Genomic DNA, 16,386 nt, shown 5'->3' on the forward strand with positions numbered 1-16,386 from the left:
AGTATGATTTTAACTTACTTTGGATCAGGGTCTTGAATGAGCTTAGACTTTGAGTATTAGTGTGTTAGAATGATTACCTGTCATTTCCAATTTTTGGAAAATATTACCAATCTAATTTTTTAAAGTTAAAACAGATAGTAAAAATGTTTAACCCATTGCTAAAATAGTGAGTCCTTTGTGGAAAAATAGTATCTCAACAAAACCAGCATATCTAAGAGGTTCATCTGTCATTATTTGGACTTCTACACATACATGAATTTACCTAAGATGAATTAGGAGGAAACTAAAATGAAATCATTTGAAATAGGTCAATAATGGGCCCTGAGCTGTAGCAAAGTTTCAGGATGGGATTCACATTTTAATGCCAAAAATGTCATAAATAAAAAGCTTTCCATCTGTTCATAACTATGCAAACTGCTTTGTGCCACTTGAAAATCTGTCCTGTGATATCTCCAAATACTGAGTGCACACAAGTCTGAATTAGAATGCACGTAGGCTATTTCAGCATGAGTCAGGCAATAGACCTGGGCAAGGAACTAGTGTTAGGTGGGCATTTCTCATGAGACCACCAGCAAGCAACAAGGCACTAAGGAGCATTTGAAATCTCAAGGGGAGAGAAATCAAATAGAAACACTCTATTATCAGCATCACAACAGACTTTTTGCATCCTACAGTACTCCTTCACCACTGAGTCAACAGAAAACAGAATAGAATAGAATAGAATAGAATAGAATAGAATAGAATAGAATAGAATAGAATAGAATAGAATAGAATAGTCCAGTTGGAAGGGACCTACAGTGATCATCTAGTCCAACTGTGACTATGAAGACCAAATCCTACAGCTCCTGTCTAGGACTAGTACTATATTAAATATTTAATGGTGGCTACAACAGAGAAATATTTTTAGATAATACATTTATTTAGATTAATTTAATGTGGGAAGAATGTGAGGCATTGAGAGAAACCTAACAGCACAGTGCGCAGCACAGTGATGGCATCAATTCATTACTGCAAAATACCCAGTGTTATTGACTGAAACGAATCTTGAATCTTCTCATGTGTAATGCAGACTTCGAGGTTCATTTCTGCAGTGACCAAGGACATTTTCTGTTCAGCACAAACATGTGAATATGGGTTGTGACATGGCAGAAAATAGTATTTATGTCAGACATTGCAACAAGTGCTTGTGACCGTGAAACAGAGAAGCAGTCCAGACGACCTGTGGAAATAAGTCTTACGAATAACTTTACAAGCAGCAATACCGTGCCTTTTTACTACTGATCCTAACCTCCTCATCACACAGACCCAGACCAAAAGGTTCAGTGCTGTGTCTGAGTCCAAGAGAGGATGGCTGAGGCCTGCCTTGGCTCTGACCTTCCCCTCATGTGTCAGTGGGTTCCAGCGACCTCCCAGCCCTCCCTGCGGTGCCACAAAGGGAAACTGCTTGGGATCCATTTGTTTGTTCTTTAAGGAATTAGTCTCCCTTGAAGGAGGTAGGTTTTGGTTGTAGACAGCTGACTTGGAGATAAATTAACTAAAAATCCATCTTGTCCACTTTTTGGCTGCGTCTTTAGAAAGAAATACTTCGTGCTCCAGCAAAACACTGCCCTGCAGTGGGAGGAGGATGGAGGCAGGAGATCACTTTGGCAAAGTGAAGCAGGTGTCTCAACAATCTCTCTTTTGATCTTCAAAGGTGGTAACGCTCAGTTTGGAGTTCGCTCATCTATGCTATGGCTACCTGCCCCATGGTACATAAGGAGCTAAGCCTGTTCTTCATTTCAGGTTTTTAAGTGACTAAAGCCAGAGAGAAGAACACACGAGTCGCCATCCTCGCCTGACACTTCGGAAGAAATGGTAGAACCTGTGGGCAACCAGTATGTTGTAGCCAGATCTGTATACTCAGAGAAATTGTTCAATGAAGAGCATGAGAAATTGCACAGATACCATAAAACCTTTTGGGATCATGTGAAACTATATTTTCGGTAAGGAGATTTTTTATTTTTTCTTTAACTATGGATCTAAGAGACAGCCTGAACTGACACTTTCAGACAGCATGAACTCCATCCTGACAAATTCCATCTCAAATTCCAACAGAGCAAATGAAAACTCATTAACCAGATGCAATGTCAGATTTTTCTAAAGAATTTTAGCTGCTATTACTCTTAGAAGTCTTCCTACAGTTGTATCCCAGGAAGCTTCCCTTTTCCTGGGCACTTGGCAGCACAGGCTCTGGGGACACCTTATTGCAGCCTTTGAATACTTAAAGGGGGCTTATAAGAACAATGGGGACAGACTTTTTAGTAGGACCTGTGGCAAAAGGACTAAGGGTCATGGTTTTAAACTAAAGGAGGGTAGATTCAGACTAGATATAAGGAAGACATTTTCTACAGTGAGGGTGGTGAAACACTGGCACAGGTTGCCCAGAGAGGTGGTAGATGCCCCATCCCTGGAAACATTCAAGGTCAGGTTGGATGGAGCTCTGAGCAACCTGATCTAGTTGAATATGTTCCTGCTCATTGCAGGGGGCTTGAACTGGATGACCTTTCAAGGTCCCTTCAAACACAAAATTTTCTATGATTCTGTGATTCAATTTTGGTTCGAAGGGACCTCTGAAGGCCACTGGGTCCTCCTTGGCTGGCACAGCAGGTTGATCAGTGCTGAGTCTGAGTAAGATTTTGAACTCTGTCAGCCTGAACCTGAATCATTCCCCCTTCATTTCCCCTCCAAAGACAGGCTGTGTCTCAGCCGAACTTTTCACTGACAGAGCTCTGTCCTCTTGTGTCTTTACAGCTGCTCCCCACAAAGGGTAAAAAATATTGCCTTGGGTTTGTTTCCTGTCATCTCATGGCTGCCAGCATACCGCTTCAGGGAGTGGATCCTCAGCGACATCGTCTCTGGCATCAACACGGGGCTTGTGGCTGTCCTGCAAGGTACCGCTGCGAAATGCGTGCACACCCGCAAGGAGCTGCAAAGGGGCTGCTGACTTCAGCCTGTAACACATCCATCACCTTCCCTGGGTCTCTGTCCTTCCAGGTCTTGCCTTTGCATTGCTGGTGAATGTTCCCCCTGCTTATGGACTCTATGCAGCATTTTTCCCTGTTCTGGTCTATTTTGTCTTTGGCACATCTAGACATATCTCAGTGGGTAAGTTCAGGCACACTGGCCACCCCCATCACAGGTGAAAAAGTACACGCTGCCCCCTCAGGTCTAACAAATGCCTTGTGCTCCTCAGGTCCCTTTCCTGTCCTGAGCTTGATGGTGGGAGGGGCCGTCGTCAGGCTGGTCCCCGATGACAGTGCTGGAAATGGTACTTCCACGAATATCTCAGCAATAAACGAAGAGAGGGTCATGGTAGCTGCATCTGTAACCTTTCTTTCTGGGATTTTTCAGGTTGGTTAACACATGCGTGCGTGCTTGCACACATCTGTATGCACGTATATAAATAGATGGATGGTGGTCTGACCTTCCCCTTTGGTTTCCTTTGGTGTAGTCAACATAGTAATTAGCTTCCCACGTAATTGACCTTGGCCCACTGATTAGGAGACATCCGCCCGCCTCCAGTGACTAGGTACTGATTCATGCTGTGAAGTTCCTGGTTTCACCCAGACCTGAGCCTACAGCCCACACAGCTGCACCCCACCCACAGCAAAACCCAATTTGCTGCATAGGAAAAAAGTAGCTGTGAGAGTAATGTGAATGATGTAGACACATCAAGGTAAATAAAAGCTCTACACTATAATAGTAAAGTATTTGGATTTTTCTTTTCAGAAAAAAAAAATCCTCCTTCCTTCCTAATACAGAATTCCTACAGTTCCTTCCTTCCTGATATATTAAAATGTTTGTACTTCATGAAACACTGGTATCATGTAAAAAGATGGGTACCAAAAACCCTAAGGCTAAGGAGGTTTATTTTAGCTACAAAATAAGAATAGGTTTTAACTGCTGTAGCAATTACTCTTATTAGTCTTATGTCCCTTGTTGCTAAATCTCAGCTTTCATTGTAAATCAAGTGATAGTATTTTCCATAAGCACTGGGTGCGTGGGATTAGGTGAAAATCATTATTTCAACTAAATATGGTTCTCTTTGTTGCAGAGCTTGCTTACAAGCACAAACAAATCCCACTGACATATGGTCATTTTGCATTTCAGTTGCTTCTGGGAATTGTCCAGTTTGGATTCATCGTTATTTATCTATCACAATCATTAATCAGCGGTTTCACGACAGCTGCGGCTATCCATGTTGTGGTATCTCAGCTGAAATTCATGCTTCAGCTGCCTGTCCCTGGCTTTAATAAACCGTTTGGCATCATCTATGTAAGTGCTAGGTGTTCATTATCTGATAATGCTATTGAAACCTGTCACGTATATCTGACCATATATCACAAGGCAGTAATAACAGAACTGGCATAAAAACAGCCAAGCAGGAGAAAACGCAGGAGAAAATGCAAGAGAAAAATATGAGATGTGTTATTAGTGTATGGCCAATCTTTAAATTTATTACCAAACACCAGGTTACACCCTGTTGGGCTAATTAGCTAATATCTTCTGTTGTGTGTTAGCATATTTTAATTAAGTTTTCAACTTTGCCTCAAGCATTTAACTATTCATTTTTACTGCACAGATATTGTATGTATTTAATGTGGATATGACTCCGTGAGAGCTGTTGGATGAGAAAGAAGGAAGGAGCAGGACAGGAAGAAGTGGAAAGAGGCACCTGCTTAATAATTCCCATTGCTCACGTTACCTATCACACACATACATGTTGCTCCCACCCAACTGTCATAATTCTGAGATCAATTTAGATACAGGCCCTTCTGGAAGATATAGTGCTACTGTGCAAGGGTGCTACTATTTCTAAAGCACCATGTGTTTCTTCCTGATTTTGCAGACTCTGGAGAGCGTTTTCAGCCAGATCACTAAAACAAACATCGCTGACCTTATCACATCCCTTCTTGTCTTGCTTATTGTGTTCGTGGTGAAAGAAATGAACGATCGATATAAAGCAAAGTTACCAGCTCCCATCCCGATTGAACTCCTTGTGGTAAGGACACTTCTCTGATTTTGCATTGCTCTATCACTGTAGTGACACAGGAAGCAACCTTTTAACTATTTCTTCTCCTGTTCTGCATTAAATGATGAGTTATCATTTTATGTTTAAGGAAAAATTGACAGCGTTCATGGGCTGTTGTGAGATGTTTTACCCCTACTTGGCTGTTCTTAGCTGAGTATATCTGTAGTGAGTAAGATGTTATAAACTACAAAGTTTTTCCTTGGATGAAACTGGCTCTAACAGCAGCCAGCTTTGATCTCATAGCTGGGGCCCCTCTGCACCACGCTTGCAAGCAGCCTCTGAAGTCCTGGCTATCTGTGGCTGAGCACAAGACAGTTTTGCCTTCCAGCAGCAGAGGGTTTTACCCCCCGCCCCCCAAGCAGCATTGGGGTGGGGGAAGCCTCACATAGGCAGCAAACTCCTAAAGTCCTGGAGGATGTTGCTATAGATGCAGGTGGTGCTTGTTTTCCCCCAGAGTTATTACAGCACCTTCTTAGAAAAGACCTCATTTTAGGTGGGATGCTCTCTGTTCTTAGTGAGATATCCTGATACATTCTTCATGTGATTTATGAATGTAAACCCATACCTGTAAGGTGGTTCAGGAATGACATCTGAACAGTAAACAGATGTGCAGACTGGGGCATAAACCTGCAGCTAGTGACAAGACTGGAGGGCATGTGGGAGAGGGATGGAAAGGTTTTTTAATAGTTTCTTCATACTCTTGCTTGAATCTGCCTAATGGAAGTGGGTTTATTCTCTTTCAGACAGTATTAGCAGCACTGATGTCCTATTTCATTAACTTTGAAGAAAAGTTTAATGTAGCTGTTGTTGGAAAACTAGAGGAAGGGTAAGTGATTTGCTTAACATTCACCAGTGAAGCAGAATGTTCTCTCCAGTTTGTCAGTGCTAAAATGGTTCAGCTCTGTTTTTTGGTTAAAATCATCTGCTTCATCTTCTTTCGGTAGGTGAATAAACATTTCACTCTCAACAATATGAGGGCACACTTTCAGTAGACAAGTTACACCTACACAACAAAGAATACACTGTGACATGAAATAAATGCGTGCTTCATTTTCTAAGGCAGCTGTTGAGCAGGAGGTTAATATTTGTCCCTTTTACTGAGCTACTCACTCCTGAACCCTTTCATTTCCCTCGAAGTACACACATGGTTTAGCAGCCTCCACCAGCCCTGGGAAGCCACCATGACACCATACAGTCCTCCCGCCTGGTCCCCTGCGACCAGCCACCAGCCTCAATGTCTGCTGCTCCAGGAGTATATCCATACAGAGAATATATATTCATATGTAGAGTATATGCCAGAACTTTGGCCTAAAGAATTAATAGGGACACATTAAGTTAAAAAGTGGAAGAAAGACATTTACTAACTAGGACAGCAGACTGCAGCCAATTACTCACCAGGGCACCCTCAATTACCTCTCGTAGCCCTGGAGGTGTTAGTGGATGAAGTCTGCAGAGGAATAGCTACTTCTGGTCAAGAGCCTCCATTCTTCAGATTTCAGGTCACCAGATCAGGGGGGAAGCCAGAGAGGAATACTCCCTAGGACCTGCAAAAGCCCCTGATCAAAGGAGCAGGAAATGGTAAAGCTAAAGCAATCTAGCAGATAGCCTGAGAGACTAGTCAATATTACTTGCGTTAGTAATATTTGTTTAGCTATCTGAAGTGCTTCATTGGAATCATGCAGGTTTGGTTGTTGCGGGGTTTTTTTGGTCACAGTTAAATGAAATCCTTCTGTGTGCAAATTGCCTGTACAAGGGCCCAGAGCCACATCAGATCTTACATCCAGGCATAACTGGAAGGCAGAACGTACCTCAGACAAAATAAGCTGTAGCTAGCCCTGGCCAAGAAATGAACCTGCTGAGATGCAAACTGAGCCTAGCACACATAAGCAGAGCCCCTATCCTGATCAGTGATTCCCCAAAGTTTTACAGGGTTCAGATCCGCAATTATGTGTTGCACCTCACCAAAGGGCTCAGCTAAGGCAGTATGAGCTGGATCACTACCTTGCTGCCTTGCTTGACAACTTGTCTCCTTGGGCATATCCTTAATGAGTAGAGATTTTTGTCTTTCAGATTTCAAGCGCCTGTTGCACCTGATGTAGGTGTCCTCCAAAAGTGTATTGGCGACAGCATTTCCATTGCAATTGTTGGGTTTGCAGTAGCCTTCTCCGTGGCTAAAGTGTATTCCATCAAGTATGACTACCCAGTAGATGGCAACCAGGTAGGTGGATAACATGGAAGTCAATACAGTGCATTCGTCAATGGGAAATAAGTAATTTTAGGAATACTTTGCCTTTTGAATAACTGTCATGAAATAGTTTTTAAGAAGAATCTCTTTTGTTTTTATTTCAGGAACTAATTGCTTTTGGGCTGGGTAATATAGTTGGTGGATCATTCAAAGGATTTGCCTCCAGCACTGCTCTGTCAAGATCAGGTGTGCAGGAGAGCACAGGAGGCAAAACACAGGTATAGAAAACAGATTAAGATGGCATTTAGTGCAAGAAAGCTCTCTTTTTTGCTGGATGGCATTTGGGCATTTGGGCATTTATTCATGGTGGAATTGTTCTCTCATGCAGATTGCTGGCATTATCTCAGCTGGCATTGTCTTGATCGTGATCTTGGCCATTGGGTTTCTCCTGGCACCGTTACAGAAGGTATTCACTGGTTTCACCTAGCGCTTCCTCCTGCTTGCCAAAGACAGGGCTGCTCTAGGAGTCACCGGGAGTGTCCATAGGCTTCAATGGGAGCCAAACAGGATTTTGCAAAGCTTGGTTCTTCTTCCCAGATCATGACAGAGAGGACCAATACATCTGGTCCCTCAAAGGGAACGCAAGTGCCCAAACACCAAACATCAAAATACCAGCTTTTAGGTGCCAAAAATAAGTGGGATTTGCATTTTCAAGTCAGTCAGCTGCACTGCACCACAGCTAGAGAGGTTCCAGTGTGATGGATGGGGCATCCCAACTCACAGCAGCAACACATCATGCTGAGTTGCCTGGCCTTTCAGCTGCATTTGGCCCTATTCTAAGTGTTAATATGTTCAACATCTGCTTTGCTTGCTTTAAAATTCAGTATGTTTTTTGGTCTTTTTAACAGTCTGTCCTAGCATCTTTGGCTCTTGGCAACTTGAAAGGAATGCTCATGCAGTTCAAGGAAGTAGGCATCCTATGGAGAAAGGACAAGTATGACTGTGTAAGTGGAGTCTCACAAGCATTCAGGAATAAAGCAGTCTGGGAAAGCCATCTATTATGCAAATTTGCTTACAGGTTATCTTTAGTTTTATACCTGCCTTACTTCACTAAATGGAAAGTACAATAGTGGCATGCCTTTTTCACTCTTACGCCCCTTGCTCATGTTTTCCATTTTGCCCCACCTATTTTGAATTGATTCTCTCTCCTAACTTCTCTTGGTGATGTTAATTTTCATCTATTTCATCAAAATCTATTAAAATACAGTTCATTACAAAAATCAAATCTAGAAAGAAGTTACAGAAAATGCCTAAATAGCCCCTGCACTGGCTACACATTCAGGGATACTTTGTCACACTCACGCAGCATGTTAGGTGGAGGTTACACAGCAAAAAATAAAGTGATGGCCATGGCTTGAAGGGTTTACTCGAAAAGGCAGAGCTTGCAGCTGGAGGGCAGGGCTGCTTACCTCTAACACTCAGAAAATTTAAGCTCATGGCTTCCTCATCAGCCAATTCCTTGTGTTCGAAGGTGGTTCCAGGCCTCAGTTTTCCCAGCAACCAAACAGTTATTTACCACATGAAAATACTTTGAGACCTGTGATTAAAAAAATACTCAGTATAAGCACTTGTTTGTGCTTATCAGTCACAGGCATTCACAGCACCTACATTTGCCTGTTGTGATACCCAAAGCACATTTACAACTCTCAGCTTTACCTGGATCCTGATTTACTTGTAGGTGTGCCTTTCTGCTGGGTTTTTATTGGGCATTTAGTGAACCACCTATAGAATACCCACACTTCTATTATTCTAAGCCTTTTTTGTATAGAAATTGTTATCCCTAGAACATTCCCTAGTGCTAGTTGGTGAGTCTGGCCGTTTTACAAGAAAAAAACTAGGAAACATGAAAGCCCTCACCAAAGGCAAATGGGCAGCCTGGATCTGAGATCTGTTGCTGCTCGCACCCTGGGCTCACGACCCAGGTCCTTGACACGCTAATAACTGCTGCCATCTACCTGCTCATTGCAGGTTATATGGATGGTGACTTTCTTAGCTGCCGTTTTTCTTGGCCTGGATATTGGGCTAGCAACCGCTGTGGCATTCCAGCTGCTGACTGTGGTGATCCGCTCCCAGATGTGAGTAATGGTTGGACGCAATGACATCTCAGGGCCCCCTGTTATAAATTAAGTCCCCCTGTACAGAGAAGGCCAACAGCCCCACGGCTCAGTCAGTCCAGCAACTGTGTATGGAAAAATAATTTACAGGTGTAAACCCTTGGGTGTGGGGTCCCACTTCAGTCTGCCACCACAGCTGAGGTTGCTTTCTCTGAACCTTCCCTTCTGCCAGGTTTCGGTACGGGGTAAAAATAATTTTTTGTGTATGTTTGTTTGCAGTCCAAGCTGCACTGTTTTGGCTAATGTTGGGAGAAGCAACATCTACAGAAACAGGAAGGATTACACTGACGTAAGAAATCGTTCTTTTATTACCTGCTGCATTTGTGTTTCAACAGCAGATATCTTTACTGACACTTTCACTTCATTGCACAGATCTATGAGCCAGAGGGAGTAAAGATTTTCAGATGCTCATCTCCTATCTTCTTCGCTAATATTGAATTCTTCAGAGAGAAACTCATCACTGCTGTAAGTGTCTGGGGCTGTCATTCTGAACATATGAATTGCATGACACGTTAAGGGTGAATACAATTTCCCAATAATTACTAGACAGGCAGTCAGTCCACTGTTCAAAGATTAATTTTTCACAAATTATTAAAATATTGTTTCTGCTACAGCAATCCCATATATATGCACATACCTCTGAGAAAGAGAACAGCCCAACTCGTGCTGAACTTATACCATAACAATGTACATACATATATTTTAAGCCTTTTAGAAAAAAAGGTACTGCAAACAGATAATATAAAGGAACATTATTTTATTTTATTAGCATTTATATTATTTACACCCAATAAATGCTAGTTTATACATCTTGCCCCAGAGAATGTAACCTCAACAGTCAGAAGAAAAGCTGAATGAAATCACACTGTCAAAGAGGTCTTAATTTCTTCCATGACAAACTGGGCAAAGGCATCCAGTCTTTCTGTAACTAGCACGGAGAGCCAGGACCCCTGAGTCCTCACTGTGCCAGAGAGGCTCCCCATCCCCAAACTGAAACGAACCTGCACCCATAACCTCCCCTTCCATCCGCTCTTAAGGGGGAGTCAATAAGCTACCCTGGGCATTGGTAACGAGCAGTTCATGTTCACGTGAGGGAGTGAAACTGGCAGAGGAACCAGGGAATCCAGCACGTCTGGGTCTGCACGTGCTTGGTTTTCACCTCAGAAGAGCCTGAAGTGTTCTTTTCTGTGAGTACAGATGCTCACACCACTTTCTCTCTTTACAAATAAAGGTACTTCTGACACCTCTCTCCTCCACCCAGGAGACAGTTGAGTTAGAAGGCTCACAGGAATTTAGCATTTTTGTAACTCTTATCAGCCTAATTTACCTGCCATCTTACTTTGCTAAAACCAGCCAACAGGTTCAAGAGACATATGCAGCCAGGATGATTACCTTTGGTTTTCTTCTTCAGGAAAACAGAATGATGAGTATAGGACCCACGCTGCAGCCAGGTGGCACAGAGCAGATGATACAACCTGTGAGCCCTCTGGTCTCAGTAGCGTGGGTGGCTGCCTAATAATGAAGCTGAGTAGGGGAAGCTGTGGGCTAGGCAGCTCTGTACCAGCCTGCTGGAGTTTCTGGCCTGTGCTACAGCACTGTCACTGCTATAATGCTGTCCATTCTGGTGCCCTAAAGCTAGCACAGATGGACCTGCCTCATTAGTAGTCATACCTGTACACTTCTTCCCAACCAGGAAAAAAAGCCTTTGCTCTTTCGCCCCCTGGTGAAAAGTGGTAGACAACATCAAGTCCAAGCCATGCTCATCAAGACTGTGAAGAAAAGCCACATGTTATTCTGTGTCCTTCCCCTGGTGTCACTGGCTTTGGGATTTTTAATTATTCAAAGTGCTGTTTCTGCAGGTTGGCTTCAACCCACTGAGAGTCCTGAGGAAACGCAATAAAGCTCTAAGGAAGATCAGAAAGAAGCTGAAGAAAGGAGAGCTGCAAGTGACACCTGTATGTAAGGCAACCCCACCCAGAAGGGTTAAGCAACCAGCTCCCTGGTTTGAAGTGGCAGCGAACTGCCTCACAGCCTCATGTCCTGATTAGATATGCTATTTCCCAAGTTGCCACTTCATGACAAACATGTTTCAAAAGTAAGATTTTAATTGGCTCTCACAGTAAGAGACCTAGAGCTTTACCACAGGCAGAGCTTGCATGTCCCCGCTGCAGCTTTGTTTGGCATCAAATGGCTAGATCAGATCCCACAGAGGTGATGTTCATGCTGCATTAATGGTAGGATATAGCTGGTTTTCTCTCGGCCCAAATCCTGCATGCTTTTTGTTGCCTTCAGGGAACAACAAAAGGCCATCATTAACTGATTATGGTGATGATGATTAAATGATCGATGAGAGGAAAGCCAACATTTCCAATTTCCTCCAGATGAGGGAGAGGCAGAGATTTTCATAGTGTAAAGTGCAGGTGGGTCCTGCTCCATCTCATGGGTACATCAGCTTTGCATTGCCACTACCATGGCCCTTATGCAAGATGCACTACTACCCTCGAAGGGTCTTAAAAAGAAGGACTAATTATGACACTTTTCTCTGTCAACACAGAAAGGATTGATTTGCATGGTTAACAATCCACATGAGTCAGATGAAGAATTAGACAACGACAGGATAGAGGAGCTGGACCAGCCCACCAACATGACAGACTTGCCTATTCAGATCAACTGGAATTCTGACCTCCCCCCTGGCATCACTGTACCCAGGGTTGACATCCATAGCATTATTCTGGATTTCTCAGCAGTGTCCTTCCTTGATTTTTCTGCCATGAGAATCCTCCAAAAGGTAATCCTAATTCACAAGGCAAAGAGTGATCATGTGAAAGAAAAACATATTAATGTAGTTACACTTCAGGGATATGCCTGAGGGAAGGGATAGCACCCAGAAGGACCTTGGCAGGCTTGAGGAGTGGGCTCATGTGAATCTCATGAAGGTCAACAAGGCCAAGTGCAAGGTCCTGCACCTGGGTCAGGGCAATCCCCAGTATCAGTACAGAATGAGGGATGAAGGGATTGAGAGCAGCCCTGAAGGGAAGGACTTGGGGATACCAGTGGATGAAAAATTGGATGTGAGCTGGAAAACTATGCTTGCAGCCCAGAAAGCCACTTGTAGCCTGGGCTGCACCAAAAGAAGCGTGGCCAGCAGGCCAAAGGAGGTGATTCTCCTCCTCTACTCTGCCATGGTGAGACCCCACCTGCAGCACTGCATCCAGCTCTAGGGCCCCAGCACAAGACATGGACCTGTTGAGCGGGTCCAGAGCAGAGCCATGAAGATGATCAGGGGGCTGGAGCACCTTTCCTATGACAAAAGGCTTGAGGGAGTTGGGATTGTTCAGCCTGGAGAAGAGAAGGCTGTGAGGAGACCTTATTGAGGTCTTTCATTACTTTAAGGGGGCTTATAAGAAAGGTGGGGACAGATTTTTTTTAGCAGGGCCTGTTGCGATAGGACAAGGGACAATGGGTTTAAACTGAAAGAGCATAGATTTATAGTAGACATAAGGAAGATACTTTTTACAATGAGGTTGGTGAAACACTGGAACAAGTTGCCCAGAGAAGTTGTGGATGCCCCATCATTGGAAATATTCAAAGGTCAGACTGGATGGGGCTTTGAGCAACATGACCTAGTGAAAGATGTCCCTGCCCATGGCAAGTGGGTTGGGCTAGATGACCTTTCAAGGCCCCTTCCAACCCAAACCATTCTGTGATTCTATTATGTGTTTCTAGTCTGCTTCTTAAAGGCATTCCTATATAGACTGGAAAGTCAGTGGCAACCTTTGAGTTTATGTGAATTTTAATGTACGTTTTCCATAGAGAATATTTAGGAAATGGATTAAATAATCAACCTAAATTTTCTTGGAATTAAAGTGTTGGCTGTGGCACCCTTTCTTCACCTGGTAAGATTCTGGGAGGCTTTACAGAAATTGCCATATGAAATATGGCTTGTAATACCACGCTGAGAGTTGGTGCACTGGAGTTTCTTTTCTGCTCCTGCTCTTGCTTTCCAGGATGACCTTGAACAAAGCAGTATGAACAACATTTTCAAAAAGTAGTTTGAGCAGTATAGCTAAAGTTAACTATCTAGAGCCACATAGGGTGTGAAAATCTATTTCCATAGGAACTAAACACCCGCCATGTCGGTGAGAACTGCAGTTCTGCTCACATTCAGTTGTAAAAATCTCCCCAGAACCTTTTGCAGTCTTAGTTTCATGATGTGTCAGGTAGGTACAATAAAGCCACACAACTTATGAAAGAATATATTTTTCACTGTGGGCTAAATGTATTTAATCCTGCCCCGTTTCAAAACAATCAGTCATCTCAGTCCACTGCTGCGTGAAGAGACCACCCTGCCTCTAGGTGCAGTGGAGTTTGAGTTTATAGCTGCCTGCCATCATAGACCTTAAATATTTTAAAGTGGGTTTTTTTAATTTGCTCTGGCTAATCACCATAATGGCTGTTATCAGAAAAAATAGCAGTATCTAAATGGTCCTTCTTTCTGGTTTAACAGACTTTAAAAGAATTTGTCCGGATCGACATTGACATTTACATTGCAGGGGCACATGGTGAGTACTTGCCTTTCCATCAGCATCACTGCAGATGCCTTGTCCCACTGCCTTCCCCATCCACCTCTGAGCGCAGCTGCGGAGGATCACCCCAGTTTTACCTTCTAGTCTTGGATAGCGAACAGATCCGGCTGAGTGGAGGCGTCATCCCTCCCATGCTGTCCCCAGCAGGCTGGGACCACACACAATGGCTCGTTTTACCTATCGCCACCGCCGTGCTGTACAGCTCTGGGCTGCGAGACCCAATATTGGGCAGCCTGGGTTAGGCATTAAATAAGAAATGAGGCTAAAATTCCCTTCTGCCTGTCATTGTGCAGGGATGTACTGATGGGTGTTTATATCCCATCCTCTCCACATCAGTAAAGAGGATTTCATCTGCTCTAATAAATAAAACAGGGCTGTATACCAGAAATTCCTGTGTTCACTCAGTGGATACACTATTTCTTCATTTTCAAGGCCTGCAGGTCACTCTGTGCTGTTTTTGTTCCCCCGCAGAGGGCTTCCTGGACAAACTGGAGAGGTGTGCATTTTTTGACGAGGAGATCAAGCCATCCATGTTTTTCCTCACCATTCACGATGCAGTTTTACACATTTTGCTGAAGAAGGACATAGCCAGCACCCCCAAATTAAAGCTCGCTGAGGTAACACTACAGTTCTCTTTTGCTAGTTTAGTGCCTTTACGTTACTCACAGGCACCCACGCGTGCTCTGCATAGCTAGCCATGTGCTCTATACAATGTCTATATTTTAAAAGTTAATGATTAAATCTCAGCAGGTGTCCAATAAATTTGGAGAGTAAGAGTGGCCCCTGGCCCAGGTGCCTGGCAAACCACTAGCAAAAGGAGTGAATAGTTCCCACTGGAGACTGGCCTGGCCGTGGACTTCACTTGAAGCCACCTCCTTGGGAAGAGCGTGATGCAGGGGTGAAATCCCAGCCCATCCATCGATGGGCCTCTCTTGTCACCCATCCATGGCGATTGCTGCATACACTGCAGCAGCTTTTGCAAAGCAGACTTGATGCTGCTCGCATGTAGGCTTCCCAGGACTGTTTACCTTCAAAGTAGTGCAGATAAATTAGTAGAGCCAAATTGGGTGTTGGCCTTTCTGGGAGTGTTCTTAAATCAACAGCATGAAAGGACCCCACATATGTTAAATCTCTTTAAAAGTACCAAACCCAGAATGCTACTCACCTGGACATTGTCTAATTCCACTTTGCTGAACTGGCCCAGCTCTTCTGCACTGACCTGGAGACCTGGCAGGGGGCATAAAGGGCTGACAAGTGAGAGCTTCCTTCCTTCCAGGTCAACTTCCCAAGCATGTTCCAGAGATTTAAAAAGCAAGACCTTCTTCAATGTGAAAAAGGAAAAAACAAGCAATCCATTTCCTAACCCACAATTTCTTGTGTCCATTGCAGGAGAAGTGTAGCAGCAACAACTACATCATCAACCCCAGCAACGGACTGCGCAGCTGGGAGTGCACGGTAAGACTCCTGTCTCTGGCAGCAGCACTCCAACTGTAGGAAACGCAGCCCCAAAAGCCACTCACAGGAACTGCTAGGTCGGATAACAAAAGCATCTTCATCCCTGAGCTCTTGTGTCAGCCCAGAGCAGAAAGCATTCAGAGAGCTTACTAATGGGATTTGACTTAAGGCAAAGCCTTACAGGAGTGAGACACATGGGGCTCTGCTTGCAAGCCCTGCCTTGTGCACTGAGAGTCTGCAGAGGGAAGGTGGGCAAAGGCCATCTCACGAGGCTCTCGCCTGGTCTCCTCGCCTGTCCACCTCGCCTGTCCACCACAGTTCCCCACGAGGAGCTCACTGGTAGCATGTCTGTGTGGCAGAGACGTCAGTATTGGTCGCGTTTTTCTAAATGTCTCAGGCCGAAGGGGGGTCTGGAGGCAGGGATAAGAACGGGGGGACACAGTTTTTTCATCATACACTTAAAGAGAAGGGCAGGATCCAGCACACAGCAACCCCATAAAGGAAAAAATGTCAGACCACATTTTTCCCACACAAAAGGTTTAGAGGAGCAAATTCTTACTATCACTCACTAGAGGGCACCTATCCTGGTTATTCCTTACAGAGGGTGAAGTTTATTTCTTTTTATTTCCTACAGATTCCAACAGAAACAAAATTTTAGATTTAGTTTTCTAAATATAATATCCTCCAGCAATACAACATCACTTACAGAAGATGAATGCAGATGCAGTGACGAGCATGAAGACAGAAGGATACTTTTATATACTTCAAGAAGGATTTACTAGATATGGTTATGTTCCAAGTTTTGGAATGGGCATGTTAGTCTTTATGTGTTTCTGTATGTACAGAAATGTACTCACGTACATAGATGGAGGCTAAAGTCACACAGATTTTCTTGCTTCATACCTTGCTGGCAGC

General features: G+C 43.9%; 1 protein-coding gene across 1 annotated transcript; it reads left to right on the forward strand.

The window, feature by feature from the left end:
* The first annotated feature begins 1,851 nt into the window (after positions 1-1,851).
* SLC26A3 (solute carrier family 26 member 3) lies at positions 1,852-16,129 on the forward strand. Its single transcript, XM_075092033.1, has 20 exons — positions 1,852-1,982; positions 2,791-2,930; positions 3,034-3,144; positions 3,233-3,390; positions 4,150-4,314; positions 4,889-5,041; positions 5,815-5,897; positions 7,142-7,289; positions 7,421-7,534; positions 7,645-7,722; positions 8,165-8,260; positions 9,285-9,391; positions 9,650-9,719; positions 9,803-9,895; positions 11,290-11,385; positions 11,985-12,218; positions 13,938-13,992; positions 14,488-14,633; positions 15,406-15,471; positions 16,106-16,129. The coding sequence occupies exons 1-20, from the start codon at positions 1,852-1,854 to the stop codon at positions 16,127-16,129; spliced, it is 2,268 nt and encodes a 755-aa protein (XP_074948134.1).
* The last annotated feature ends 257 nt before the right edge of the window (positions 16,130-16,386 follow it).

Source organism: Phalacrocorax aristotelis, chromosome 1, assembly GCF_949628215.1.
Source record: "Phalacrocorax aristotelis chromosome 1, bGulAri2.1, whole genome shotgun sequence".
In the NCBI taxonomy this organism is placed as follows: Eukaryota; Metazoa; Chordata; class Aves; order Suliformes; family Phalacrocoracidae; genus Phalacrocorax; species Phalacrocorax aristotelis.